General features: G+C 56.6%; 1 protein-coding gene across 1 annotated transcript in view; it reads right to left on the minus strand.

Moving 5' to 3' along the window:
- Positions 1-715: 715 nt before the first annotated feature.
- The window catches only part of CCDC33 (coiled-coil domain containing 33), a gene marked incomplete at both ends in the record, with an annotated part of 105,945 nt that continues 80,108 nt past the window's right edge, over positions 716-26,552 (minus strand). The window contains 9 exons of the mRNA XM_084240123.1: positions 716-823; positions 2,058-2,171; positions 2,419-2,505; positions 3,273-3,359; positions 3,784-3,950; positions 4,957-5,047; positions 5,155-5,286; positions 5,501-5,589; positions 5,811-5,976. Coding sequence (XP_084096249.1) covers positions 716-823; positions 2,058-2,171; positions 2,419-2,505; positions 3,273-3,359; positions 3,784-3,950; positions 4,957-5,047; positions 5,155-5,286; positions 5,501-5,589; positions 5,811-5,976 — 1,041 coding nt within the window. The remainder of the gene's footprint in view (positions 824-2,057; positions 2,172-2,418; positions 2,506-3,272; positions 3,360-3,783; positions 3,951-4,956; positions 5,048-5,154; positions 5,287-5,500; positions 5,590-5,810; positions 5,977-26,552) is intronic.

A 26,552-nucleotide genomic window follows, 5' to 3' on the forward strand; every position in this document is an offset into this window, starting at 1 on the left:
ATCACACAGTCCTCTTCTTCGTCTTTCTCCTCCCTGCTTCCTTTCTCTTCCCTCGGCCTGCATCATCTTTGACTCAGAGATATTGGAGCTGGAAAGGACCTTACTGTCAAAAAGGTCAAGCTTTGCATGGGGTAGAAGGGTAGCGAGCTCAGAGTGGCTGCTTGGGTCACCCAAGGTCACCCAGCATGCTTGTGGCTAGAACCTGGGTCTCCTGACCCTCAGTAGAGGTTTCCTTTCCCTGCCTCTGTCTGCTTTCCTGTCCCCAGCTACATCTGGACAGAGCATTATCAGCTCAGGCTAGTCCCGGTTAATGGGGTGTTTCATACTCACACGAAGCTATGCGGCAGGCAGGCTTGTTCAGTCTCTCCCTTCCCAAGAATTTCAGCTATTATGGATGTTTGGGAGCAGCCTCTGTCCCATCTCCAAACAGACTGCCTCTGGTGGTCTCACTTCTTCCTGAGGTCTGAAGGGGCTTATCTCCCTGGCTCCTGCTTTGGCGGCCTCTTCTCCCCGCTACCTCCAGGGTCCACCAGGGCCTTTGGCTTTCCAAAGATAGTACCTCCTGGGTCAGACAGAGGCTGTGGGGCCTGGGAGGAGGCTGCAAGACTTCCCAGGCTGCTCTGCTCCAGGAAAGAGGTGAATGCATTTATTAAAATCATTTTTAGGGGGTGGGGATAAGACTCCCCAGCACAGAAAGGGGAGTTTGCTTGAGTGCTCATGTCTCCTGGGGGTTCGAGGGCTTGTCGAGCTTAGCCTCTGAGTTTGACGTCAAGGGGTCCAGCTTCGAGGGTCCTGTCTGGTCCTCAGGGTGGGTTGAGGGGTTCTGTGGGGTACAAAAGCAAGGTGAAGTGAGCATGTCCCTGCCCTCAGGGGGTGACCTGTTCAAATGCACCTTGCCCAGGAAGCCAGGCTTCAGTGGGCCATGATTTCTCAAAGACGTCCAAACCATTTACCCACAGCAGGTCCACCCCGTGTCCCTGAGTCCCCAGGGACCAGCAGGCAAGTTTGCGACCAGAGTCCCGCATTCTCTGCCCGCACCTTCAGGCCGCTCCAGGAACCTGTAACATCTGACTAGGGCTACAGCTGGCTCAAGAGCAGGAGCCATGGTGGTCTGCTCTGGGGGGCTTGGTGGCCCCCAGGCTAAGCTTGAGGGGCAGTTGTGAGCAGGTCTATTCTTGGGAAGCAGGTTTCTCCCGGGGCCACAAGCTCCAGTCCCTGGCGACCTGCAGCCATGAAGTCGCCCAGGAAGAGGGTGCTCATGGGAGAAACTTAGGCACTGTGGAATTGGGTGGGGGTCACAGCAAACGCCCATGAGCAAATCCAGTCCTAAAGGACAGGCAGCGTAGGGCGGCTGAGAAATGCCCATGTGGGTAACCTTCATCTACAGCCATGTCCTTGATTCTCAGCACCCCCCTGGGGGGAAGGAGGCAGCGTTGGGAGGGGCGTCTCACCCCTTAGACAGACGGCAGATTGAGAGGACAAAGGCCTCTGGTGGGAACAGGGCAGAAGTGGGAGCCCAGGTCTTTGACATACATTAGGGGAGCGGTTTCCTAGGTTTTCCTCAAGGCCGGGCGACAGGGACGGGGGCGGGGGTGTGTGGCTGCCAGCCCACCACCCGAGCCTCAAGAAGTCCTCTAGATCCGTGTGTGCTTGAGAAAAATGCCCAAAAATAGATGACTGGATCAAGAAGATGTGGTCCATATACACCATGGAATATTACTCAGCATTCAAAAAAGATAAACACATGCGATTTGCAGCAACATAGATGGAGCTGGAAGGGATCATGCTCAGCGAAATAAGCCAGAAAGAAAAAGAAAAATACCAGATGGTCTCACTCATAGCAGGAATCTAGAAAACCTAAATAAGGGACCAGGAAAATGAATAACTATAAGAAAGTGAAAATCAAAATCAACAAACAACTATGAACCAGAGACACTCTATGGGGGTTGGGGGGCAGGGAGGGGAGGGATTGGGGTCAAAATAAGGGGGTTGCAATTGTATGGGGAATATAAAAATAAAATTTATTTAAAAAAAAATCCTCTAGAGGGCTCACTCACAGGCAGGGCTGTGACACCGGCATTTCCGGGACGCTCCAAGCCATATTCTTGCTCCTGCAGCCGGGTGGCCAGCTCCTGCTTCTCTCGTCCCCAGCGTCGAGCTGAGTCCTCTAGCTGCAGACACAAGAGGGACAGATGGAAACCATGGGAAGTGGGCTCATCCCTGAGAGACAGGGTGACCAGAGCCTGAGCCTGCTCTCAGGGCAGAAAACAAAACCCGGGGCATTGTGGGCTTGCCACTTTCCTAGGGAGTTCAAGGGTATGGGGGGGAGGTGGGGGTTGGGGGGTGGAGGGGCCGTGGGCCTAGTCATGGCCAGAGGAGTAGTCTGCTTGGCCTCCCCAACCCCCAGGTCTCGCTCACCTGGCTTTCCAGGGAGAGGATTCGGCTCTGGGCTTGTTCCAGTTTGGCCAAGAGGTTAAACTTGTCTGAAGAAGTAGCAAGGAGATCCTATGGGCAAAGCGGAAACTCACACCTGGCCCAGCCAGGAGGCCCAGGAGCGCAGGACACCAGGGAGTAAGTGCCAGGTCTGGGCTGTGAGTTCAGGTCCCCACGCTGAGCTCAGACCAAGGCTGGACTCTGTCTCAAGCCCCTACGAAGTTTTTACACATGTATTTTTTTTTTCCTTCTGGCTTATTTCTTTTCTTTTCTTTTCTTTTCTTTTCTTTTTTTTTTTTTAAGATTTATTTATTTATTTATACAAGCACTGGGTACAGTCAGAAGTGCAGGAGGGTGAAAGAATTCACCAGAGCCAGAGCGGGGAACAGAACAGGCAGACTGACGAAATACACTGCTGAGGGGAGCAGCGGGTGTGGCAGGAGAGGTCTGTCGCACCATGTGGGCCTCGCCAGGCAGCCAGGGATTGAACTGGCGCTGCAGAGGCTGCAGGCAGCTTCACAGCCCAGTGCTCAACTGTTGTGCCACCAGGGAGGCCCTACACATGAATTTTTTAATGTAAAATGCTAGGGAACGTCCTTTAGCGCAGAGCGGAATCATGACCTGGGAGTCTTTTTGTAAAGCGAAGAATGTATGAAGCAAGGGTTCCCTGGCCTGTTCTTACATCCTGTGAGACCTGGATGAAGGGGAAAGCTGCCCTGTGGCCCCTGGTTCATTCTCTTCTGTAATTCCATGTCTCCCTTTGGGTGAGCACAAGCAGAGGCACCTGTAGCAGCCTCAGAGATGAAGAGACCAGGACATTCCTGGGCCCGGGCACCCACCTGTGCGGGCGGGCTCTGTGCTGGGCCATCTGTCTCTCGCAGCCTCTCTGCCACATCTCCTCCTGCGCCCAACTCCCCGGGGTCCACCTGGGATGGGGAGAAGGGCTCTCTAAGGCTGCACCAGTCCCAGGAAGTGCACTGGAGGGAGTTCTGAGAGGCTCACGTAGAGTCCAAGTGTGCGCCAGCCAGGTGGCAAAGGGTTGGGGGTCAGTCAGGTGGCAAAGGGTTGGGGGTCAAGGATCAGGGGCCAATTAGGGCTTGCTTTTTCCCAGGGTGCTAGATGAGGATTAAGGCAAAACTGTCAGACAGGTGTGCTCCCCAGGAGGAAAAGTGCCAGGCCCGAGAGCTGGAGCTCCAGGAAACTCCAAGTCCCCTGGAGACTGGGAGGCCCAGCTCCCAGTCTTGACCTTTCATTTGAATTGTGCTTTGAGTGACTGCTAGGCACCCAGTGACTCCCCACCCCTGGTCTCTCCAGGATGACCCAGGTTAAACCTGGGCAGGCAGCTCTTACCGGCAGGGCCTGCTGTTGTAGAATGATGGGGGCCCCCAGCTGCCGGCTCTTATCCAGCTCTGCCCGAAGCCTGGTGTTTTCTGCTAGCAGCGCGGAGTAGAGGTCAGCAGGCAGGTTCTCTCCTGTAGTCCCCGGGGGAAGGCCAGAGGCGGCAGGTGTGGGGAAGGCTGTGAATGCGGTCACAGGGGTTCATGCGATAGGATTTCCTGTCTCCTGGGCCCTGGTCCGATCTTCCTTAACATTTTGCTCCATTCTGCCCCTCCTCTGCTCTCAAGCCTTCAAAGGCTCCCCAGGGCCAGTGGGATCAGGCCCACATCCCGCAGCCCATCATTCTAGCTTCTTTAGGGTCTGATGCCAATGCTGGCCCCAAGCACTGTCCCGCAGCCCTTCATCCTGGGTGAGCTCAGGTCTGCACCTCTCTCTTTCCTGCCTCCTCTGTTGCCTGCATTGCCATCCCGGGACCTCTGCCCCGTCTCCTTCCTACGTTGTCTTCTCTCATCCCACTCCTGGATGGCCTTGGGCTCTTGAAAGGCAGGTCTAGCTTTCATTGTTTTCCAAAGTTCTTCACGACCACCCTGCCTGGCACCAACACACCTCCACAGTGAGGGCTGAGCCCAGGGTTGGGCACACAGATGCCCTGGTGAGGCTGCACCCATAGGCTCAGGGACACCCTCTGTTTGAGCTGGTCCAACACGATGTGATCTGCTTCTTTCCTATCAGCAAAGACCCTCTGACTGGCAGTTCTAGGTGGCTCTGGTTAGCACCATTGGGGAAAACAAACCATTGATTTGACCGAGATATTTTTTGTTTTGCAGATTTAGAGAGATGAACTAATTCCAAGCACCCTAGAGTTAAGAAATCAGGAACTGCTGCTCCAGGCAGCCCCCCTCTGCTCTCTCCAGGCTGCAGGCCTCTCTCCAAAGGGTCCAAGCTTCTTTCTAGCCTGAGTCACACAACACACCGTGTCCTTCCTGCTGTGTTCTGAGGGGCTCCCTGGCAGAAGGGAGCCCAGGGGCCCTCTGTAAGATCTGGGTGCCTGAATAAGTAGGGGACCAGTGCCCTTCTGCCCTCTTCCATGGTTCTCTTGCAACTGGGAGGCCCCTGGGCAGGCAGGGCCTCCAGGGAGGGACGCGAGCTGGGGAGTAGGCCCACCCACAAGGTGTGCAGACTCACCCACGCCGGGCTTTCCCTGCGGCCTATTTGGCAGCGGCTCATTCCTCTCCCGCAGCTTGTCCTCCAGCACCCGCTCCATCTTCTCGATCACCTGGAGGTTGGCGCGTAGAGGTTGTGCTGGCCTGGGGCGCCTTCCCTTCCCATCTGTGCCTGGGCCCTGTGATCTGGCCCCTGGCAGGCAGCTCCCCTGGTACCTGCCTTCTCCTGGTGCCGCACAGTCTCCTCCAGCGCCTTCATCTTCTGCAACTTGTCCTGGTACCGCGTCAGCAGAGCGTTCTGTGGCTGCTGAGCCTGGTACAGAAGGAGTAACTCCTTCTCGCGATCATTCTTCTGAAGGCAGGGGAAGGAGAAGAAGGGGTCGGGTGGGAAGAAAGTGTGTCTGGGCCTTACTCTTGGCCCCGAGAGTCCACCCCAAACCCCTCTGCTGAGCCCTTCACTGCGCTAACCCTTCTCCCTCTGCTCCTGGATACATCTCCTCCCACACTCCCACCCTCACTCCCCAGCCCCAGGCTCTGCACCCTCTGGCCCTCAAGCCCCCGCTCACTCGAATCAGCTCGTTCTGCAAATATTGCACCTTGTCCCTCAGTTTCTTCATGTCCAGCTTGCTAATTAGCATTTTCTGATTCATGGACACTGGAGGAAGAAGAGGTCTAGCTCAGGGAGGAGGCCTCTCCCAGCACAGTTGGTGGCTGGGGGCAGGTGTCTCCCTGGGGAGGGGTATAGGACGAGATGCTCTGTCTCCTATTCCAGAGATGACCCGGCCAGCTCTGGCCAGATCACATCCAGCAGGTGTTGAGGGCGGCTCCCCATCTAGAGCTGGGGCTCGGGGGTCCTCTGTGGCCGTGCTCCCTCACCCAGGTTTTGGACCTCGTCAATGTCGTCCTGCTCCTCCTCCAACCAGTCCTGGTCCAGGCGCCTCCGCAGCACACGGTTCTCCGCTTCCAGGGCGCCGACCTGTCTCCGCAGCGACAGGAGGTCCTCTGCCATCTTCTGCATGGCTCGCCGGTAGTTGTTCAGCTCCTGTGGATCCCAGAGCTCGGAGCTGAGCCCCCAGACCCACTGGAGCCTCCTATCCACATCTGCGCCCACATTTGGAAGTCACCAGCTAACAAGCTGTGCCCCCGAGTCTCAGCCTCTCCACGGAGGGGTGCTGATGACTCTGTCTTCACCCCTCCTTGCTCCCCGAGAGCAGTGGTGCTAATGGTCTGCCCCAGGGGCCACGTCTCGTCTGCTGATGCCAACCTGGAGGACCCGGGCTCAGACACCAGCTGGGGAAGCCCACGAGTGACAGAAACGCAAAGGACCCAGGGTCAGGTTTTTAGGACCTGGACAAATCAGAGGTGCTTCTCTGCCTTCTGCCTTCTCCCGATTTCCCTCTCCCTCATGTTACTGAAAACCTAGAAAGGAGCCTCTCGGAAATCCCAATGAACTCCCAGGCTCCAGACTCCAGGAACCAGGAAGGGATGCGGGGTAGGCCCAGGACCCCCAGACAAGGACTTGGGGCCAAGGTTGTGACCCAGGTACCAGATCCAGGGTGCAAGGTGGGGTCAGGATGCCTGGCTGTGATGTTCGGTCAGGAAGAACGAAAACCTCCTGCCTGGTGTTTGTGGAGCAGCTTACGTGTTCCAGTCAGCGGCCTCCCTCGGTTACCCCTCCAACCAGCCCCATTTTACCAACTAGGAAACCAAGACCACAGCTGCAGCAAAATGAGGTGGGGCAGAGCCAGGGTCTGCCATCGGGGCCCCCGGCCCTAGGTCTGCGCTCGCATGCGGCGCTGTCCTGCCCCGGTCGCGGCACAGAGCGCGCTCAAAGCAGGCAACGAAAATGAAGCTCAGTGTGAGCTCAACGTGGGGAAGAAATTTATAAATGCCCATATATAAGCATAGAAAACATAATAGACTATATTTACTAGAGAATAGAAATCCTCTGCTATTATGTGTGACAGGTTCAGTGAAGAGAATTTCTTAAATCTAAACAGAGGGATCCAGAAGGGAAGGCAGACAGGGCCGTGGAGGGGGTGGGAGGGGAGGCTAAGCCGGGGTTTGCTGAACCCATTGCCTGCAGCCTTCCCAAGGCTGTGTGGGCTTTGCACATGGGCTGGGGTGGGGGCTCCTGGGCCCCGTCAGGTTCCCAAGGCGCCAGAGGCAGATCTCCGCTCCCGGCTCCCAGCTGGGCCCCGTGCTGACTGGGCTGTGGCCTGGCTCCCAGCCGCTGCCTCCAACCTGCCGCATGGTGGGCGGCGGCTTCCTGGGGAGGACTTCCGAGACAGCAGGGGCTCAGCGCTCACCACTTGTCACCTGCCACGGTCTAGTCTTCTGGCTGGAAGCCCTCTAACTGGCGCCAGTGCTGGGCCATCTCTTCAGCACCTGCCCTAGCCCCGTTCCAGTCTTGGCTCCTCTAGATGTGCCCATCTGGTGCCCGGAGACAGCACCGCTCGCGGGGAGACGCCCAGATACCGCAGATACGCACAGGGTTGGTGGTCAGATCAGAAACCCAGTCTGGTCACTATGAGCTCAGACAGGCCCGCTCACCTTGCTGAGCCTCAGATTCCTCATTTGGGATGAGCTGGGTTTGCTGCCAGGCTCTCAGTGTGGGGGCCACAGCGGGCACAGGCCCTACCCAGAGCAGGTATGATTTGGAGATGAAAGTCCTCATCTCCCCCCTCTTCTTTCTTACTGCCCTCACCCTGAGAACCCTTGCCCCGCCCCCACCCTCTGCTGTGCTGTGCATCTTTGATTTACAACATCCCCATGACTGACAGGGGTTTGGGAGGCCCAGGAGACTGTCAAGAGGGAGCACAAGAGGAAATTTGACCTCCTTTTCTTCCCCAGCCTAGTTCCATCTCTTATTGTGTCTGTTCTGGACAACCGCAGCAGGACCCAAATGGGCTTCGTTGCTTCTAGGTTAGCTCCCACACACACACGTCCAAGAAAGCATGGTCCAGGGTGCTTGCTGCAGCGAAGTTTGTGCTCCCACACTAGGGGCACACCCAGTCTCCGGGCTACAGGCAGAACTACAGAGAATGACCTAGAGTTAATTGTTCTGACACGGAGCGATGACCACGCTCCACTGTTAAATTAAAAAATCATGTGGCAAATACATATGGTCCCATGCAATACTAGTGAGTGTGTACATGTGAGTGTACATGTGCGTGTGCGTGTGCGTGCATTTAAGTATGTAGTAACAGTGGCTACTGCTGAGTTGGAAAGGGAAAGGAATATTTGCTTCATTTCTAATTTTTGTATTTTTAACAAGAATGTATTCATGTTTTCATCCTCTAATTAAAAATAATTTGAACGTAAAGACATTAAGGGCCATGGCATGTTCAATGATTGAAACATGTAAGCAATATTTAAATCTGAGTACATTGAGGGCCATATTATGTTCATGGATTGAAAAATACAATTTTTAAAGAGTCGGTCTTCCTTGGGGCTCCGTGGTGGCTCAGGGGTTAAAGCCTCAGCAGTATCAAGTTATCTCCAGCCACTGCAGCACAAGTTCCATCCGTAGCCAGGGAGCGACCCACATGGCGCGGTAGACCTCTACTGTCTCGCCTGCTGCTCCCCTCAACAGTGTATTTCGGTCCATCTGCCTGTTCTGTTCCCCACTCTGTCTCTGGTGAATCCGCTCACCCCTACCCCCCACCCCGGCCACGGCCCCACACCTCTGGCTTACACCCCAGCTCTAGTATGCATAAATAAATAAAATCTTAAAAAAAAGTCCGTCTTCCTTAAATGGATTTATAGATTTAATCAAAACCCCACTACTTTGTGTGTCCTGTAAAAATGGATAAACGGTTCCTAGCATGTATGAGAAATAAAAAGGACAAGTTTAGTTATGATTTGTAACGATCACATGATAATGTGATTTGTAGCAAGAAATACATATGTCCCCGTTTGTGTTGAGGGTGGTGGGGGTGCCTCCTGTCACGAGGCTTTGGGAAAGCGCCCGGGAAGGGAAGGGAGGGCTGGTCGCCCTGGGACCTTCCTGTGAGTAGAGGGTTTGGAAGTTTCAGCCCCACCCCCTCACTCCCAGGAACTGGCACTTAATTAATTCTTGAAGCTAATTAATCAAGGCTTTGTAATGGTGCTTCCATAAAAAAGCAAAAAAAAAAAAAAAGGAGGAGGAGGGGGTTGGAGAGGCTGAGGTTGGTGGACGCGTGGAGGTGCTGGGAGAATGGCCCGTGTCCAGAGGGCAGGGAGACCTGTGTCGCCCTCCCCACGCTTGCTCCACGACTCTCGGCCAGCTGGCCGTTCCCGAATGAAATCCCTGGACAATAAGCCAGTGACCTAGGGAGGAAAACGCTTCTGAGGCCTGTGAGCTGCCCCGGCCAACGGATGGAACCCACAGGGGGGTTGGGCTCGTGGGGCTGTCTGACTTAGAGCCAGTAGGTCAGAAGCGCAGGCGCCAACCTGCACTCGAGCTTGGCATGCTGACTTGGAGGGGTTCAAGGGCACTTCCCGTTTATAGCCTGTCAATCAGAGGCTGCGGTGGTGGTGAAGGCAGCTCGGTGACCCCGAGTCCTTGACCTGTGGTGTCTGATTTGATCTCCGGGCAGGCAGGTCAGACTCAGCTGCGTTCTCAGGTTCTGCCCTATGCTTGCTGGTGTGGGGGGCCCGCTCCCGCACATGTTAGGAATTTGGGCTCTTGAACAGCCATTTTATGGTCAAAATATGTTTGAAGGGGAACTGGGTGGGAGGACTTGCTCTGTCAGCTGCCAAAACTGATGAGGAAGCTGCAGTTACTAAGACAGGGTGATATCGGTGCAAAGATTATGAAGTCAGGCAAAGACGCGGACAGAGAACCCTGCCATAGAGCTACACATGCTGGCATTTACGACAGAGATGGCATTAGAGGGCAGAGGGAAATAAATGGTGATCCATCAACCTCATGCATAGGCCCCATATAAACGGAAATTTGACTCCTATCACAGTGTGATTTATAACATTCCAGATGCATAATTCCAAGCATAAAAGGTAAAACAGGGCCTCCCTGGTGGCGCAAGGGGTTAAGCACCGCATTACGAAGCAATCTGCAGCCTCTGCAGCATGAATTTTATCCCTAGCTAGCCAGGGAGCAACCCACATGGCGCAGCAGACCTCTCCTGCCTCCCCCGCTGCTCCCCTCAGCAGTGTATTTCAGTCAGTCTGCCTGTTCTGTTCCCCACTCTGTCTCTGGTGAATCCTCTCACCCCCCCACATCTCTGGCCTGTACCTCAGATCTTGTATGCATAACTAAATAAATCTTAAAAAAAATAAAATAAAAGGTAAAACAATAAAGGCACTAGCTGAGAAGCATAAGACCACCTTTATGAATTTGGGCAAGGGAAGGGTTTTAAAAATAGGACACAAAAAAGCACAAACCAAAATGGAAAGTGTTGATAAATTGGGTACATTTAAATCAATAACTTTATTCATGAACAGGCATCAGGGAGGGGAAGGATGGGTAGAGTGGGAACAGATATTCATAACGCACACGGCAGACAATGGCCATATCGGATATAAAAATCACTCCTACAAATCAGTAGGTAAGAGCAAGGCCTCCTGCTGGAATAATGGACAGGCGATCTTCACCAGCACTTGATAAAGTAAGCCAATAGGCCTATGAATTGTGCTCTGCCTCGCTAGTCATTTCAAACCACAATGAATCAACTGTATACCCAAAAGAATCAAAACCCAAAAAAACCCCAAACAATCCTGACCATATCGAATGTTGGTGAAAGAAGCAGGACACATGTATTCACTCAGAGGGAACAGGAAGCGCCACCATCACTTTGGGAAACTTCTTGGTGGATACCATCAGAGCTGAACTCACGGATAACCTATGATCTAGCAGCTGTACTCCTGACTTGATACCCTACCAAAACACAACAGTGAACACATCCAGAAGTGGGTGTGGGAGCATTCCTGGCAGCATTATTTACAATAATCTTAAGCAGGAAATAGTACAAATGCCCTTCACAGTCAAATGTTGGAACAATCACACAGCGGAATACTATACAGCAGTAAAAAATATATGAATGGCGGCCACATGAAACCACATGGAACAATCACTACACATAATAGTGAGCAAAGGAAGCAGACACAAAAGGTCTAGTCTACAGTCTCACATAGATTTCCTTGAAAACTAGGCAAGCTTAAGTAATAGAGGTAGGAGTCGGGGTATTAGATCCATTTGGAGGGTTGGGGAGCGCCTGGGGTCACAAGAGAGATGATGGGGTGCAGGCAATGCTTTGGACCTGTGGGGGTTACGTGTGTGTGTTTACTTTGAGATAATTCATCCAGTGAATAAGTATGTTTTGAGCATTTGTTTGAATTGCTCAGGTACACTCCCAGCCTCCAGCAGTTAGCGGTTCTTCTGGCCCTGACTTTTGGGTGCTCCCAGGGACTGGCTCCTGGGCCCCCATAGTGGCCTCTTCATCCTATTGGGCCTCCTGCAGGGTTATCCTCCAGGGCTGAACAGATTCTGCTCAGTCTCCCCAGCAGAGCCCTTTAAGAAGGGGCAGAAAGTCACATTGAGGGCCTACACTCAAGCCTGACCACAGACTCTGCTTGCAAATGTGGGGCTGGCATTTGAACCAGACTCCCTAAATCTGTGCCTTTGGGCCTACCATACCAAGGAAGGCAGAAGGTTTAATCCAGAGGGGAGAAGGGGAGGTCCTGGCTTGCCTTTGAGCTGGCTCTAACTCCAGACCTGAGGGATGTGGCCAGACTTGGGGGATGTGGCCATTGTGGGGACCAATATCCATCTGATATCCAAAGGCCCCCTTCTGTCTTTGGTCTCCAAGGCCAAGTTTGCTTTGGGGTAGAGATGGAAGAAAGTTCCACTGCTTGTTCTGCAGGGAGCCAGAAGTGTTCTGGCCACCCTGAGTCTGGAGAGGAGGGTGTGTCGCCTCATCTCACTGTCCCCAACCGCACCTTGCCCGGATCTCGGAGAAAACCTCGGGTTTGAACAAACCGGTTGGTTACATTCCATTGCTGGGTCACCTCCAGGGGGCCTTTCCCAAGCAGGGAGAAGGATCCAGGGCAAGGATGGGTCCTTCTGGATGCTGGAGTCAGGAGCACTCTGATCTGAGTGGGGGTGGAGGGCCAGGGCCTTTGCAGTCATGGCTCAGAGTGAGCTCCTGGCATCAGCTCAGATGCCAAGTCTGAGACCGGGTACTCATGACCCCTTACCAGCCACCCTCAGGCACACGGGTCCAGCCCTTCTCTTCTTCCCTTGTTCTACTTGTGCTCAGCGATCTGAGTGAACCCCCATCCTAGCACCTAAGCTTTGTCTTTTTATAGTGCGTCCAGCGATTTTCACATGGGGTTGGAGGCGTGTGAGTGTGTGTGCGTGCATGAGGGAGTCCTGAGGGAAAGGGTGACAGGTCACTTGGCCTACCCTGGTCTGATCACTCCTCTGCTCACTCAGGAGCTCCTGCTTTCTCGGCTCCTATTGCTCCTCAGCTCGTGGTCCTCAGGGTGAGCAAAGTTCCATTTATAACACGCCCCCGTACCCCTCCAAAGAGAGCAGGGCTCCTGAGTAAGGCCTGCTGGGAGGGCAGGGGAGCCCTCCCCACCCCCGTGGGCAATAAGACCCTAGTTGTTGTGCAGGCCCCCTGCAGAACCCTCTGTTGTGCAGGCCCCCTGGAGAAGCCTTGGCTTACCCCTCCCTACCCCCAAGCCCCAGTCGCTCCCAGCCAGCAACTTCAGGACCTAGAACCTAGAGAAGTTTCCTCCCCTCAGCTTCTCCTCCCCCACACTGAGCACAGGCCTTGGGGAGGCTATAACCCTGGCTGTGGGGACTCAGGCTATAACCCTGAGTGGGGACTCAGGGCCACACTCTGCGTCACAGACCAGCCAGAGGTCACAACAGACAGTGGCCTCAGATTCCTGCTTTGGTCTCCGCCTGCCCTGCTCCCCGGTTCCCGGCCCCTCTGGGAGTGGGCAGGTCAGCCCTTCCTCTTTCCTCTTGGGACCTGCACATCCTCTAGGGATCCCCACCCCACCTATGCCTGACCCTTGGTGCCCACTGAACCCCTCTCATCCCCTGGCACCCCTGCCGGGACCCCAGATCTCAGTCTGCACAGGGAGAAGGGTCAGGTGGCCAGGGGACTGAGTGGCTCCCCTGCTGCTGAGCGCTCGTGGCCTTTGCTGCACCGGCACCTCCCCTCTGGCTCTGGAAGGGGGGAGCTGAGGCCCGGAGCCTCGGTGTCCTTGTCTGTGGGAAGGTCAGGAACCGTATTCAAGGGCTGGCCGTGCATGGGTTGAGGAGCGTGAGCAGGACCAGCCTGCGGCCTGTGCACAAGGAGACCCAGCTGCCATCAAGGACACCTTTGAGTGCTTAAAAAATCATTCTTACAGTAACCGTGGGCGACACGCACAGCGGGGAGATCATCTGATTACTCTGTTCTACAGAAACCATGGCCCAGTGCCCTCCTCACCTTCCTTACCACGAACCCAGGGAGGCGGCAGTGGTTATCTTTTCTCAAGCCCCAAAGAAGGCACTGCTTCCCCCTCCTCCCCACGGGGAGTCCCTGTGGTGGAAGCTGAGCACCTCATCCAAGAGGGCCGGACAACACCCCTGCGGCCACTGGCAGCCCTGTCAATCAGAAGGGCCTTAGACTTTTATGTACAGATGGGGAAACTGGGGCTAGAAGGCAGCCGTGTGCTTGAGTGTGAAGAGGCACGGTTAGAGAGCCTAGGCTGGAAGCAGCGCAGCAAACATCCATCAATTAACACTCTTTGAATGCCACATCTGTGCCACACATCTGTGCCACACATCTGTGCCATACAGAAGCCATGGAACTTGGAGGAGCCCAGTGTCCCCGCCTGCAGGGTGTCCTATTTATACTGAGGTGTTGGCCGAATGTGCCGGTGACAGAGGGGAGCATAGAGGAGATTCTCAACCTGGCCTGGGGGTCCCGGAAGGCATCCTGAGGAGGGGGTAACATGAGCTGCCTCTGGAGGATGAGCAGCTGTGGCTCTGGGGGGAGAGCAGGTTCTCTGGGCAAAGGCGTGATGGGAAGAAAGCAGGGTGAGGGGAGGAGAGAGGAGTGGTTTGGCCCGAGAGCAGTGGGGTACATGCAAGTGCTAGGAGCTTGGCCTTTGTCCTGCTGGGGAGCATGTGACAAGACCACACACGCACACACCACCGGCTGGTCAGCACATAGGAGAGATGGGGGTGCAGGTTAAGAGCAGAGTCAGGTGACAGGATGGACCCTGAGCTGGGTGGGAGCAGTGGGCAGGGAGGGGAAGGTGGTACAGGCAGAGGAGGGGGAGGAGAAGGAGGGACATGTGCAAAGTAGGAAGGAGGAGGACCTGGCTTGGGGAGGGGAGGGTGTATAGTACCCAGGGCCCTGTGCCCTCCAGGAGGAGGTGGTGCTCAAGCTCGCTGGCAAGAGGGGCTGGAAGGACAGCCCACAGAGGTGTAATGAGAGCCTCTGCAGGGAGATTTCCTTGAGTCAGGGAAGTGTAGAGTGAGGAAGAGGGGTAAGGGCAAAGGAAGGGAGTGGTGGTGGGCGGGAATCCCTCAAATCAGGGTGTCCACCACAGAGGCAAGAGCGAAGGGGTGGGAGCAGGCTTGAAAGCCAGGGCCACAGTTCAGAATGTGGCCAGTTCAGAATGTGGGGGGGGGCCTAGATAATCTCTCTATTGTGGCATATCTGATAATGACCCACTGCCTTTCTAGGTAGAGCACCTAACACCTGAGCGCAAAAGGAAACCCCCCTTCTTAAGAATATTAAGGAGCAGGTGAGGGAGGGAGGGCTTACTGGACAGAGCTAAGGGACTGAATGTACCCACACCGAGGAATAGTACACAGCAATGAAAAAGAGGCCACGGCACCAAACAACCAGGCAGGAGCGCCTCACACATGAAGCTGAGCGGAAGAACCAGACTCAAAACAGTGTGTGTGGTGTGGTGCCCTGGGGACTCCAAAGCAGGACCTACCCGGCCATAAGGCTTTGTATGAGCATGACAGCGAAGGCGCAGGTGTCAAGCCTGGGGAGGCGGGAGGGGCACCAGGGGCTTCTGGGGGTCGGCGATGTTCTGTTTCTTGACCAGGGTGGTGGTTTTACAGATATTTGTTTTATAATCATTTGGTGGTGGTTTGCTTTTTTATGTTCAATGGAATTGTGTCCATGTGGCTTACATTTCGCAATTTACAAGGCCTTTGAGAAAAGGAGAGAAGGCTTAATGGCTTGCGAGTCTGCAGAGGGACCTCTGGCCATGGCGATAAGGTGACCCCTGGTTACCTTGGGCAGTGTTCTGAACTCCAGGGTGCAGGGGGGGCGGTTAGGGGAACAGCGGGGTGGAGAAGGGGTAGAGGGTTAGTTGGTGACACAGGGTGGAGAAGAAGCGTGGGGGTGGGGACAGGCCTTTCTGGAGAACTAGGAGACAGACTGTGTGTCCAGGGGCAGCGCGGGCTGGAGCAGGGGGAGGGCAGGGAGGGTTTGGCTGTCTTAAGGGGAGGCAGGAAGCCCTAGGCCGGGGGCAGGGGAGACAGGTGTTCAGATCAGAGGCGGTGGGGGTGGCCAGGCTCTGCGGCGGGTAAAGTGGTTGCAAAGGGTGGGCAGCAGCCAGGCTGAGTCAGGGTCTGGGGCGTGCTGGCTTTCCTGGTTAGCCGTCAGCTCCCGGGTCCAAGGACGGTCACTGGCAGATCTGCCATGGGCTTCGCCTTCACAGCCGCCAGAGGGCAGCCGCCTCCCACAGATGCTCGGCTTCAGCCTGGCGTGGGAATGAAGCCAGCCTGTGGGGGACCCCAGCACGTGGAGGGGGTAGGCTCTATGACTCTCCAGCCTCAGGCCCTGGAGTGACCCCGTGGGAAGTGACACCTGCATGCAGCAGACACCCGAGGCTGATGCTGGTGCAGAAGGAACAGTGAGAAGCTGAGAAAGTGATCCAGCCTCCTCCCCTCCCAACGCTTACAGCCCCCACCCCTGCCGAGACGTAAATCTTTGAAAATCAGATCAGATTGTCCACTTAGGAAGACACTCGATGGACACTAAGCCCAGGTGGCGCACAGGGGTCCCTGGTGCTTAAGGGCACTGGCCGCCCTTTGTGGGAAGCTCCCCACCGGCCAGGCCCTGAATGAACGTCTCTAACTGCAGCGGGGAGGCTGCAAGGGAGGCTTCTCACCCCCCTGTTCTGAGGAAGCTGCCCCAGAGAGGGAAGGGTGGGTGATTGTTCTAGATCCTGCCTCTGGCAGGGGTGGCACTTGTAGAGGGAGTGTGCTTGGGGGCCCAGGAACCAGCCTGGGGGGACAGAACAGTCCCCTCTGAGAGGACCAGGTCAGGTGCTTCCCTGCCCTTGACCTTACTCTTTCACCAGGGATTGGGACTATTTCTCCTGGGCCAGGTCTCTACTGGGGGGGTAGAGGTGTGCACCCCCCACCCCCAAGCGGTGAATCCCATTTAAGCATGCTAGGTGCTCCCAGGGTGTAGAGTGGCTGTTTATGTGGATAAGAGACAGATTCCCATCCACTGGACCCGGCCAGGCCTGTCTGCTGTGGACCCTGCACAGGACAAAGAAGGGCCAATTCTACTCCTTCATGGCACCCCTGTACCTCTGAAAAATCAGCTATTGTAGTGTATCTATCCTCCTCACCCCCAACCCCTGCCAAAGATTCCCCCTGCCCAGAGAGGCAGCCCGTCCCTCTGCTCCAGGCTAACTGGTCTGATCCAAGTAGCCTCTTCCTCCAGGAAGTCCTCCTAGTTCTCCACCTCTTTATTTTGGGCTGTACGTTACCTCAGAACAGTCTTCCTCCCTGAAGGATGAAAGACACTGCAGGTCCTATGCTGCTCCTCTCCTTTTGAGGTGGGGTTTAACTCCCTCTCCTCACAATGGGGAGACAGACACCATCCGGGGACTTCTGAGGCACGCTGGTCAGAAGCCTGGCAGCTTCTGCCCTTCCTCCTGGAATACTGGCTGTCCCCCCCCAGGGAAGAATCCTTGTGCTTTGAAGGGGCCATGCTGTTGGGAAGCCCAATCAACAGTGTGGGTGAGAGAGTGTCCCCCAGCCCCAGCTCTGCAGTCCTCTTAGCTGACAAGTCCTCCCTGCTGTGCTGGTGGAGCGCCTGACCCACAAAACGGAGAGGAAATAATCAAAGAAGAAACGACTGCCTTAAGTCATCACGTTTTGAGATGGTTGTGCTGCAGTCAGAGATCACTGGAACATTCTGCCTGGCTCCTGGAGCCCTTCAGAGGCTCCCACGAGCCCTCACGATAGATTTCCAGCTCTGGATTTCAAGGCTGTCTGAACCAGCACAGCTAGATCTTCTTTCAAAATGTTGCCCTGGCAGCTCTGCCCCTGGGCCAGACTTCCTGGGCCCCTCTCTGTCTTTTAAGCTTCATTAGCTCTGCCAAGGAGCCGGCCCTGCAGGCCCACTGCAGCCTGACATCCCTCCATCAAGGGCCACACACAGACCACACTTGTCCCCTTGCTCCTGGGAGATCCTAACAGGCACCGTGGGGTCTGCCCTCTTCTCGGCAGCCTCTGGTCACCCTCCTGGGGTGGAGAAGTAGGGCAGACACACCCCCCAGGACTGGGAGCCGGGACCCTGCCTCTGCCAGACCTGCTGTCACGTATGGGGCAGAGCGGCTCAGGATGTCTGAGAGGCCGCTCCTGGCTAATGGAAGCTGTCCAATTCTTTAAACAGGAATTAACCACATTGCTTTCAAATAAAATAGAAGCCCTCACACCTTGCACAAACTGGTGCTGACCTTCCTTGGAGATCCTGAGATCAGGGAGCTCTGAGCACAGGCCTAGTTCTGGGGGGCAGGGGCTAGCTCAGGGAGCAGTGGGAGAGGGGATTTGCTGAAAGAGAACAAAGGGTACTTTTCCAGGGCGCAGGGTACACCATGGCTAAGTCATCCCTTAGCCTCAGGTACACCGGGCCTAGGCCTCTGGATCCCTCCCTCTGCCCCTGACCACTGCCCACCGAGCCAAGCTCCCTCCCATCCTGTTGGAGGTCAGCGTGACGACAGAACTGTGGCCAAGAGAACAGCCTCTTCCCTTCCTTCAATCTCTCCTGAGTCCCATCACCAGCAGAGGGCCTGTGTGTCCCACTGCTGTGGGATGTGAGGCCCAGGGCCAGTGCCTACTGGAGGTCAGGCAGCAAGGGTGTGGCCTAGGGGGAGAGGATGCACAGCAAGCCCAGGGCTGTCTCCCTGACCTTGGCTTTGGAGGTGGGAGCCTGGCCCGGTGGACCCCTTCTTCACCTGCTACCACTCTTGAGAGAGGCCCAGCCCAAGAGGTCTGCTGCTGCACTGAGGACAGACCCAAGTCACAGGAGGTTCTAGAGCCAAGGCTCTGCTCCTCACCCGCCATCCCTGCTCCCAGTCCCCTTGAATGTAGCTGAGCCTCTCAACCTCAAGCAAAACTGTGCAAATTGCTTTTTAAAGCAGGTTCCCTGAAGGGGAGGCAGTGGCTTCTTTGTTCAGACCAAGGTTACAGCAAAGAAACAAAAGGAGTGAATTTTCCCTTTCTTTTCCTTCCTGCTGCCTGGGAGATGGTGTCTAGAAAGCTTTTGTGCTTAGCACTGTGAAGTGAGGCCTTGGTCAACCGACCCCAGCTCCTGCCTAATTGGCCTCAGCAGGAGCCAGGCCGTAATTGAACTGGTTGACAATGGAGGTGGCGGTGGGACTGGCTTGGGGGAGGGGCTTCCTGAAAGATGCTGTATCTTTGTTACCAGCTCTCTCAGAATGCCGCCTGCCTTGAAGGCACCACTCTGGGTCCTCCTCCTCCAGGAAGACCCTCTGGGTTAGTCATCCATCACTCCTCCTTATGTTTGTGGCTTAGAGTCCTGCCTTTTCCAAAATCAGCTTGGGGCTGGTCCTTGTCCTCAGCCCAGGGAAGTAAAGGGTCAGGCATGGGGTGGGGGCGGGGGGGGGGGTGCGGGAATGGAGAGCTGATGAGGAGACTCCTCATAGCCCCTGATTACATAAAGAATCCCTTCTCCACTGGTCACCTCCTGCCAGAATCCCCCCTGGTTATTAGTGCTTTTCTGCCTCCCCCCTACATGAGATGGGGGGAGCCTGGCTGGAGTAGAATCCTTGGGTTCTAATCCAGCCTCTACCCACATCTGTCATGGGACCTTCAGCAAGGTCTTCACCCACTCCGTGCAGCCTCAGCTGCCAGCTGGGGTGCTGATCCATGCTGGGGATGAATGTTGGGGTTTTGCCACAATGGGAGAGCAAATGCTTTGGCAAATGGTATCCAACAAGGATGGTGTTGTCACTAATCCAGCCAGTGCAGGCCCTCTTGGCCTGGGGCTAATGCACCTACTTTGGGTGACCCTCTGCCTCCACCTCCTCCCTGCTCCCCCAGCCCTGTGTGAGCTCTGCATACCATTAAGACCTTCCCGTGACTGCCCCAGGCTGGCCCAGGTCCAGCCTAGTTCGAGGTTGGAGGGCTGGACCTCTACAAGGCCAGAGCCAGGGCCAGGACTGGCAGGAGACAATGGTCACTTTGAAAGGATTTTCCCAGAAGTCCTCTCCTCCTTCTATGGGTTCCTGGGTGAGGGTCAGGAGACTGGGGCTGGGCCTGGGGACCTTTCAGGGGGCCCTGTGACCCTAGGAATCTAGGGGCCAATGCCCGCTGGCCTGATCTTCTGGTCCTCCCCCAACCTGCCTCCTACTCACACAGCCTCTGGAAACACCTCTGCTGGTTGCCAGGCAACACACCCCAACACACCTGCTTGGTAGGTGACCCAACCCACCCTCCCAGAACCAGCGGGTGTGGGGGTAGACTTACAGAGCGGCTGTCATGGAGGCCTGAGATAGCCTTGGGGGCTGCAGGAGGTGGGGGACCTGGCTCCCCCATCTTTCCTGACAGCAGTTCCTTTTCCCCAGGATGGTCCCCAGGGACTGTTGCTACAACAAGTGCCTGCCTAGTGACAGCCCAGCCTGGAGCTGGAAGCAGGCAGGCCCTCAAGGCTGCCTCCCCTTTGTTTTGGTGGGAGGCATCTGGGTGGGGCAGCTGAAACCAGGGTAGGCGTACTCCAGCTGCTAGGAGATGGCAGGCCTTGCAGGGCCTGGAGCCCAGGAAAAGGGGGAAGGCCTTGAATGAGTTTGACCTCTCTCCTCCCCAGCTCCATCTCAGCACCCTCCTCTAGCTACAACTCCGGCTCCCCTTAGTCGCCCTGCTCCCCTTCCATTTTCTCTCCCTTTCGTGACCCTGCACCCTCAGTTTCCTGCCTCCCCACTCCCTCTGCTCCCTCTGCTCCCCCCACCCCCACCCCAGCAGCCTAGACTAGACTCACTTCTCTGGCAGCAGCAAGCCTGCCCCTGGGGCCTTCCCATCTCTGCTTTCCTGATGGTCTGGACAAATTCCTTTCCCTTTAGTTCAGCGGAGACATGGGTGGATGTTTTTAAAAGGAACTCACTGAGAAGCAAAGGGAAAACAAATCCAAACAAGGCTGCCCACCTCCTAGAAACGGCCTTGAACACTAAGGCAGAGCCCTCTGCACTAGTTGCCCTTGGCTTGGGAGGTAGAGACCCCACCTCGGCAAGGGGGGTCTGCCTGGCGTTCTCCAGCTGAGTTGGGCTCATCCTGGCTGTCCCAGGCCAGCTTGGTCCCAAAGCCTTTCCTGAAAGCCCCACCCCCAGCCTGCCCCCCAGATGTCTGCGCTGACACAACCAGGCCTGCATGAATATTCCTTCACCTGCTTAATGAGCAGACGACAGGTGTTGGGGGTCTCTGGGGCCTCGCCGGTGGCACAATCCTAATATTCAAGTGGACAGTCCAAGACAGACAGCTCTACCTGTTTCAAAAGCCCCTCCCCTGTCCGAGGCACCCCTTCTGGCTGCCGGGTGCTAGCTCAGGACTGGGCAGGGGTGCAGGCCTCTGGCGTCTCAGTGTTGCTGGGAGGCCCTTTTCTTCCTGTTTTGCAGGCCTCATTTTTCACTCCAGTGACTGCGACCCTGGACAGTTGGCTTTTCTAGGGGTCTCCTCCTTTATGTAAGAGGGCTGGAGGGACAGGGCAGGGGAGCTGGACGGCACAAACCCTCACTGCTCTGTGGCTGGGATCTGAGCTGGCAGGGGTGGTGCAGACAGTGGCTTCAAGTCTTCTCAGTGCCGGGTTCAAGCCTGTGTGAGTGAGGACGGGCAGACCCCAGTTTCCTCCTCTGTAAGACGGGGTGCGTGTCTGTGACCGTCTCTTAGAGCTGTTAGGGGCTTAGCTCTGAGCAGAGTGCCTGGCACCCGAGTGCCTCTAGAAATGTCACTCCCTCCTCTGTGACTCTTGGGGCCCCCAAGTGTCTAATACTCTCTCAGGGAGATGAAAGTGAGGCTCGTGATGGAGCTGGCAGCCTCTCTGGATGGCACCTGTCAGCCCGAGGTGGGCCTGGCTTTCCTGATCTCTCCCCTCAGCCTCCCAGTGTGGGAAATGGGCTGCTGCCTTCCTGGCGTGCCCTCCTGTCACGAGACACCAGGCCTGGAGCCTGGGACCTAGGGAAGGCTAGAGAGACGCCCCCTCCCCACCCAGACTTGCGCTGCTCCCCCCTGAGAGGGGCCCAGTGCTCCTCGCCCACCAGGCTGCCCATCGATTGGATCTGCTCCCGTCCTCGGGCGTGCCATGAATTTTTCATCAAAGGCCTGTAGACTTTGGGAAACGCACAATTAGAAGCCCCATCAATAATGCACCATGTGGAGGCATTGGCTACGCACAGCCAGGCCCAGACGTGGCTGCTGTCTAGCCCGGGGAGGCCGGAGCGGCACCGAGCAGACCTTCAGGGGTTCGTCTCTGGACACAGAGCAAGGGGGGAGGAGGAGGGGGGGGGGGTGAGAGCCAGACGGACACTGCTGAGCCTGCCCTGCAGCGCCAGGGGGACTCTTCTGCTAGCAGGTATTTCCTCTATAAGTGGGCGCCACGCGGCCCCCACCCCTTCAAGCATCGTGAGCCGGTGGCTACCTGGGGATGCGGTCTTTGTGGCGCTGGGGGTTGTCCTTTTCCTGCTGGGTCCCAGAAGGCTGGCACTCGTCTAGGGTGCGGAGGAAGCGAGGGGAGCAGGGAGGCAGTTGGTGGCACTGGGGGGCTTTACTGACCCAGCTGGGTGACCCTGTGCATCGGGGTGACTCCCTTTCTACCTGTGCTCCCCACGCCACCTGCTTCCTGCAGCCTCAGGGCCTTCGGGAGGCAGACCAGCGGGTCGTCCTGCTCTGTGCCTTTGTCACCTGTTCCTCCACCCACAGTCGCGGGTGCCTCGGGGACCCCAAGTGTCTAATACTCTTTCAGGGAAACGAAAGTGAGGCTTGCGATGGAGCGGGCAGCCCGTCTGCAGACCCAGCTTCAGAGTCCCCTGCTGACAAAAGCCTTTCCCTCGCTCCTTGGCTGGAAGGGAGGTGGCTTCCTTTCCTGAGTCCAGAGCCAGAGCAGACAGGCAGTAGCCAGAGCTCACCCCGGTCAGCCATCATTCAAGCCCTTTATATAGCTCCAACTCCAGCCCCAGCCACCCCGCTGGGCGGCTGCCCCGCGCACCGAGGAGCCACCCAGCCTACCACCCAGGAGGAGGCGAGGCAGGAAGGGGTCAGGGAGCTTGTCCAGGCAGGGAGCTGCTTCAGATCCTGCACCCCTTACCACCTGCAGGGTGAGCCCTCCTGACCTCAACTGGCTTCAGGGCCCCGGGCAGGCCTCCTGCTCTCCAACGTCTCCCGTACTAGGGCCCACATCTGCCCCCGCAGGCCCGGGACTCTCCTGCCGCAGCTCAGCAAAACTCAGCGGCGCTCAGGGTGAGGAGATCGAGCCCGTGATACCCACGGAGGCTCTGCTGCCCCTCCAGGCTGAGTGTGTGGATCCTACACTCTGAGGCCATCCTTGCTGGGGCGGTCACTCCCTTCAGTGAAGCCACGACAGAAGCCACGACGCGATACAGGACGAGCAGGAGCAGGAGATGGGCTGAGGTGGTATGTGCTGATCTCTGGCGCTGCACTGCACTCCTGGCTGCGGGCCTCTGCTCTGGGCTGGGAGGGGCACCTGGGCCCTGGGGGTTCTGTAGCCCCGCACATGGCACCAGGAGGCTGTGCCAAGTTCCCTGTGGTCTGACACGTGCCAAGGGAGACTGGGCCCCGTTTCTAAAACCCTCTCTTGGCAGGAATGCCACCAGTGGGCCAGGAACACATATGGGGCCGTGAATCACACCTCCCTCCCCTCCCACCACCCAGTCAGATCTCAACACCCAGCGGGGCCGAGGCAGGACACAGCTCAGAGCTGTCTGCAGGCGAGATCTCACTGTGATGCCAACCACAGGCATGTGGGACTGGTGGGCGGCTGAGGGCTGAGTGTAGGGCCCCCCAGCTTTGTACTTCATTTGCCCTAACAGTTCCCTGGCTGCCTCTGAGGCCTCCATAACTCCATTAATGGGGAGCCGGGTGGCAGGAAGAACATCACCTTCCATTTACAGGGGACAGTCAATACTGCCTCTCCCTCCACCTCGGTTAAGGACACTGGGGCCTGGGTTCCATCCAGTTTGACACACACTCTCCAGCACCCCAGTTGACCAAGGCCTGTCCTGGCACCAGAGGCGCAGATGTGGCCAAGACTTGGTCTCAGCCCCCGAGCAGCTTGTGTTCTAGGGATGAGGCAGAAGGCACCGTGTGATCAATACGATACGCCTATGTGGTAAGCCTACTGGGGACACCCTCACCCAGCCATCTCCCTACCATGACATAAAAATATATAGGGGTGTAAGATGGAGGCCATCTCAGAGCTGGAATGAGTTTTGAAGGATGAATAGGAGTTTGTCAGATGATAGCAGTGTGCTGGAGGGCATTCCTGGCAGAGGGAGCAGCAGGAGCAAAGGTGTGGTGTGAACAGCAGCCTGGCACACTGCAGGGGCTTGGGAATTAAGGAGTGGAGAGAATAGCTGGCACGGGCACAGTGGCTGTCACGGGCGCTGGTGTGGCTGCAGAGCCCAGTCCTGGGGCCTTGAATGGCAGGCTAAGGCTCAACTCCCGAGCCTACTAGAGTCAGGTGAGATATATATATAGAATCAGGAGCTATATGCTGGCACCACGCAGGGCTGAATTTCCAAAACCTTCCCAATACGAGGCCTGGCTGTTCTGCCAACATGCCCCGGATGCTGTGTAGGACACCAGAGTCCAGAGAGGGCAAGAGGTGGCCAGTCCCACCCAGCACCTTTGTGGTTGAGCCAGCTCAGCATCCAGAGCCCTCCAGGGTCAGTCAGGAGAGCGTCCTTGGGAAGTCGGCTGGGGGCAGAGGCAGTCTATTACAGGCAGCAGGGAGCAGCCATCTTGAGGAGAGAATGACCTTGAGAGAAGTGTTGGCTGCCAAGAAGCTTGGGATGCGGAGACGGCCACAGGCAGACGTTCCTTCTAGGGTGTCTAGGTGGCCACCTGCCCCTACAACCTGGAGCCAGTAGCCCATGTCACTGGCCCTGGGGCCATCCGAGTCTAGGCGGCTGTACTGCCCATGACCAGTGCTGCTCACCGGAAACAGCATGGCGGTGACTTCTCAGTCCCTCCCTACCCGGTGATGCAAGCGAGTCACTGCTCTTGGTGGAGGCCCAGCCTCTCAGTGCCGGGGTGGGCAGCCTCCAGGCAAGAGTCTAGCTTGAGGCTTGGGGCTTCCGCTGGAGGCCTGGCTCACCAGGGTGAAGGGGGGTGGGGTGGGAAGAACGATGACGGAAGAGAAAGACTTGGCCTGGCCTTCAAGATGCCTAGACTGAGGGAGGAGGCAGAACTCTCCCCTGAGGAGCCCCAGTCTAAGGGGGTGCCGTGTCCACAAGCAGGCGCACACCGAGGAGGGGGCAGGACCCACACACTCCCGATAAGGACACATGAAAAGCACAGATGGTGCCAACAAGTGCAAATTAATTGAGCGAAGCCTGTGTACATAGGCGCTGCGAACAGGCGGCTGACAGGCCTGGGAGGGGTTGGGGAACAGGGCAGGGAGCGGGGAAGCTATAATGAGCACTTATCGATGTCTTGCTGGGTCTGCAGCAGGGACCATGGTTATCGACAAAGCCTGTCTATAAATCTCCCGGTCATGTCTCCAGAAACCTTAATTAGGAGGCCTCATTACCCCTCACACCTCTAGGCACAGGGGACCAGCCTGAACTGGGGTGGCTGCCGACCCTGGGGCTGAGAGGCTGCAGCAAGATGAGTCTGGTGGGGGAGCAGGGGGATACCGCTCAGGGCCCCAGACCTCAGGGCCCCAGCCTCCACCATGGGCCAGGGGTGGAAGCCGGCTGGAGCCGGGAGCTCAAGTTCCACATCCTGCTTTGGAAGTTACTCTCGCTGCTGAGCCTCAGTTCTGCATCTAGACTATGGGCACGGCGGTGAGGGCTAAGTGGGCAGTCTGTCCAGAGTCGAGCACGGTGGCTGGCACGGGTGGCTGGCTCGGGTGCGTGTGTATCTCATGCCCCTCCCCTCCCCACGGGCACTCTGCCCAAAGCTGCCGAGAGAGAGAAAAGCCGTCACTACTGGTCGGGAGCTGGCCGTGCCCACATCTGCCCTGGCTCTCCCTTCGAACGGAACTTCAACTACTGGTCGGGAGCTGGCCGTGCCCACATCTGCCCTGGCTCTCCCTTCGAACGGAACTTCACAGCACCCGGCAAGGCCGCTCTCTGAGGGCTGTGGAGCAAGACACAGACCAGAGCATCCCATTGTTAGGGGGAAAAGGCGGTCCCAAAGCTAATTCCATACAGGCTTTGTGGACTCCACCCCCCACCCCAGGCCAAAGCCAAAGACACTGGGAACTCCAAATCCCATCACCACCCAAGGGAAGGTGGCTGGGACCTGAGGGTGGGGTTAAGCAGCCAAGTTGGTATAAAGACAGACACGTGGGCTTTGGGGGGTCCCCCATTTTGGCTCTCGGCCAGCTCGCAGCGCCCCGGCCAGCTCTGAGAGTGACTTTGGGTTTCCAGGTCGGCGGATCGGGTAGGACGCATTAAAGACTTTATTTCCCTATTTTCTCCCTGAGTTGTACATTTTCCTTATTTCTTTTTCTCTTGTAAATAAACCTTTTATTAACCTTTTGTGTGTGTCTGTAGTAGAGTATTCATAAGTCCCTTTAAAGCGCGCGGGTGAGGACCCACAGCCAGGAACCCGTTTAATATCGGGGTTGCTCTATAACACCATCATCATGTCGCCACCCAGAGAAATACGTCAACACTGTCCACGCCACAAGATGACCAGCTGGCCGCCGTCAGCCAGGCGGGGTGACTAGCTTCCTTGCCACTTTCTACAGTTTGAGCCTCCTTCCTCCTGCCTCTGGAGCCAATGACTAAACTACTTACTTAGAATTCTCCCCCTCCTCGGGGCACCCACCCAGAATGAAGCCCTGAGTCCTGGCACCTTCCTTCCCCAAATCACCTGCCAGGAGCTGGAGTCCTTCATGTGCCCCCCACGCGCTCTGAGGACTGCTCCCTTTGCCCTTGGGGTGGCCCCTTTGCTGCAACTAGCTCTTAAACCCAAGCACGGGGTGTTCATGGCCCTTGGCAGAGGGAGTGAGACTCCACTGTCAGAGCACTGCCTCTCCCCCTCTCCCCTGAGGGAGCTCTCTGAGGTCCTCATCCCCCTACCTCAGGGGAAGGTATGCCCCTGCCACCTGCTCAGTGCCCCTCCCCAGGCCAGGAGAGAAAACCCTGGGGCAG

The sequence above is a fragment of the Talpa europaea genome (genome assembly GCF_964194135.1).
Source record: "Talpa europaea genome assembly, chromosome: 8".
Classification (NCBI taxonomy): domain Eukaryota; kingdom Metazoa; phylum Chordata; class Mammalia; order Eulipotyphla; family Talpidae; genus Talpa; species Talpa europaea.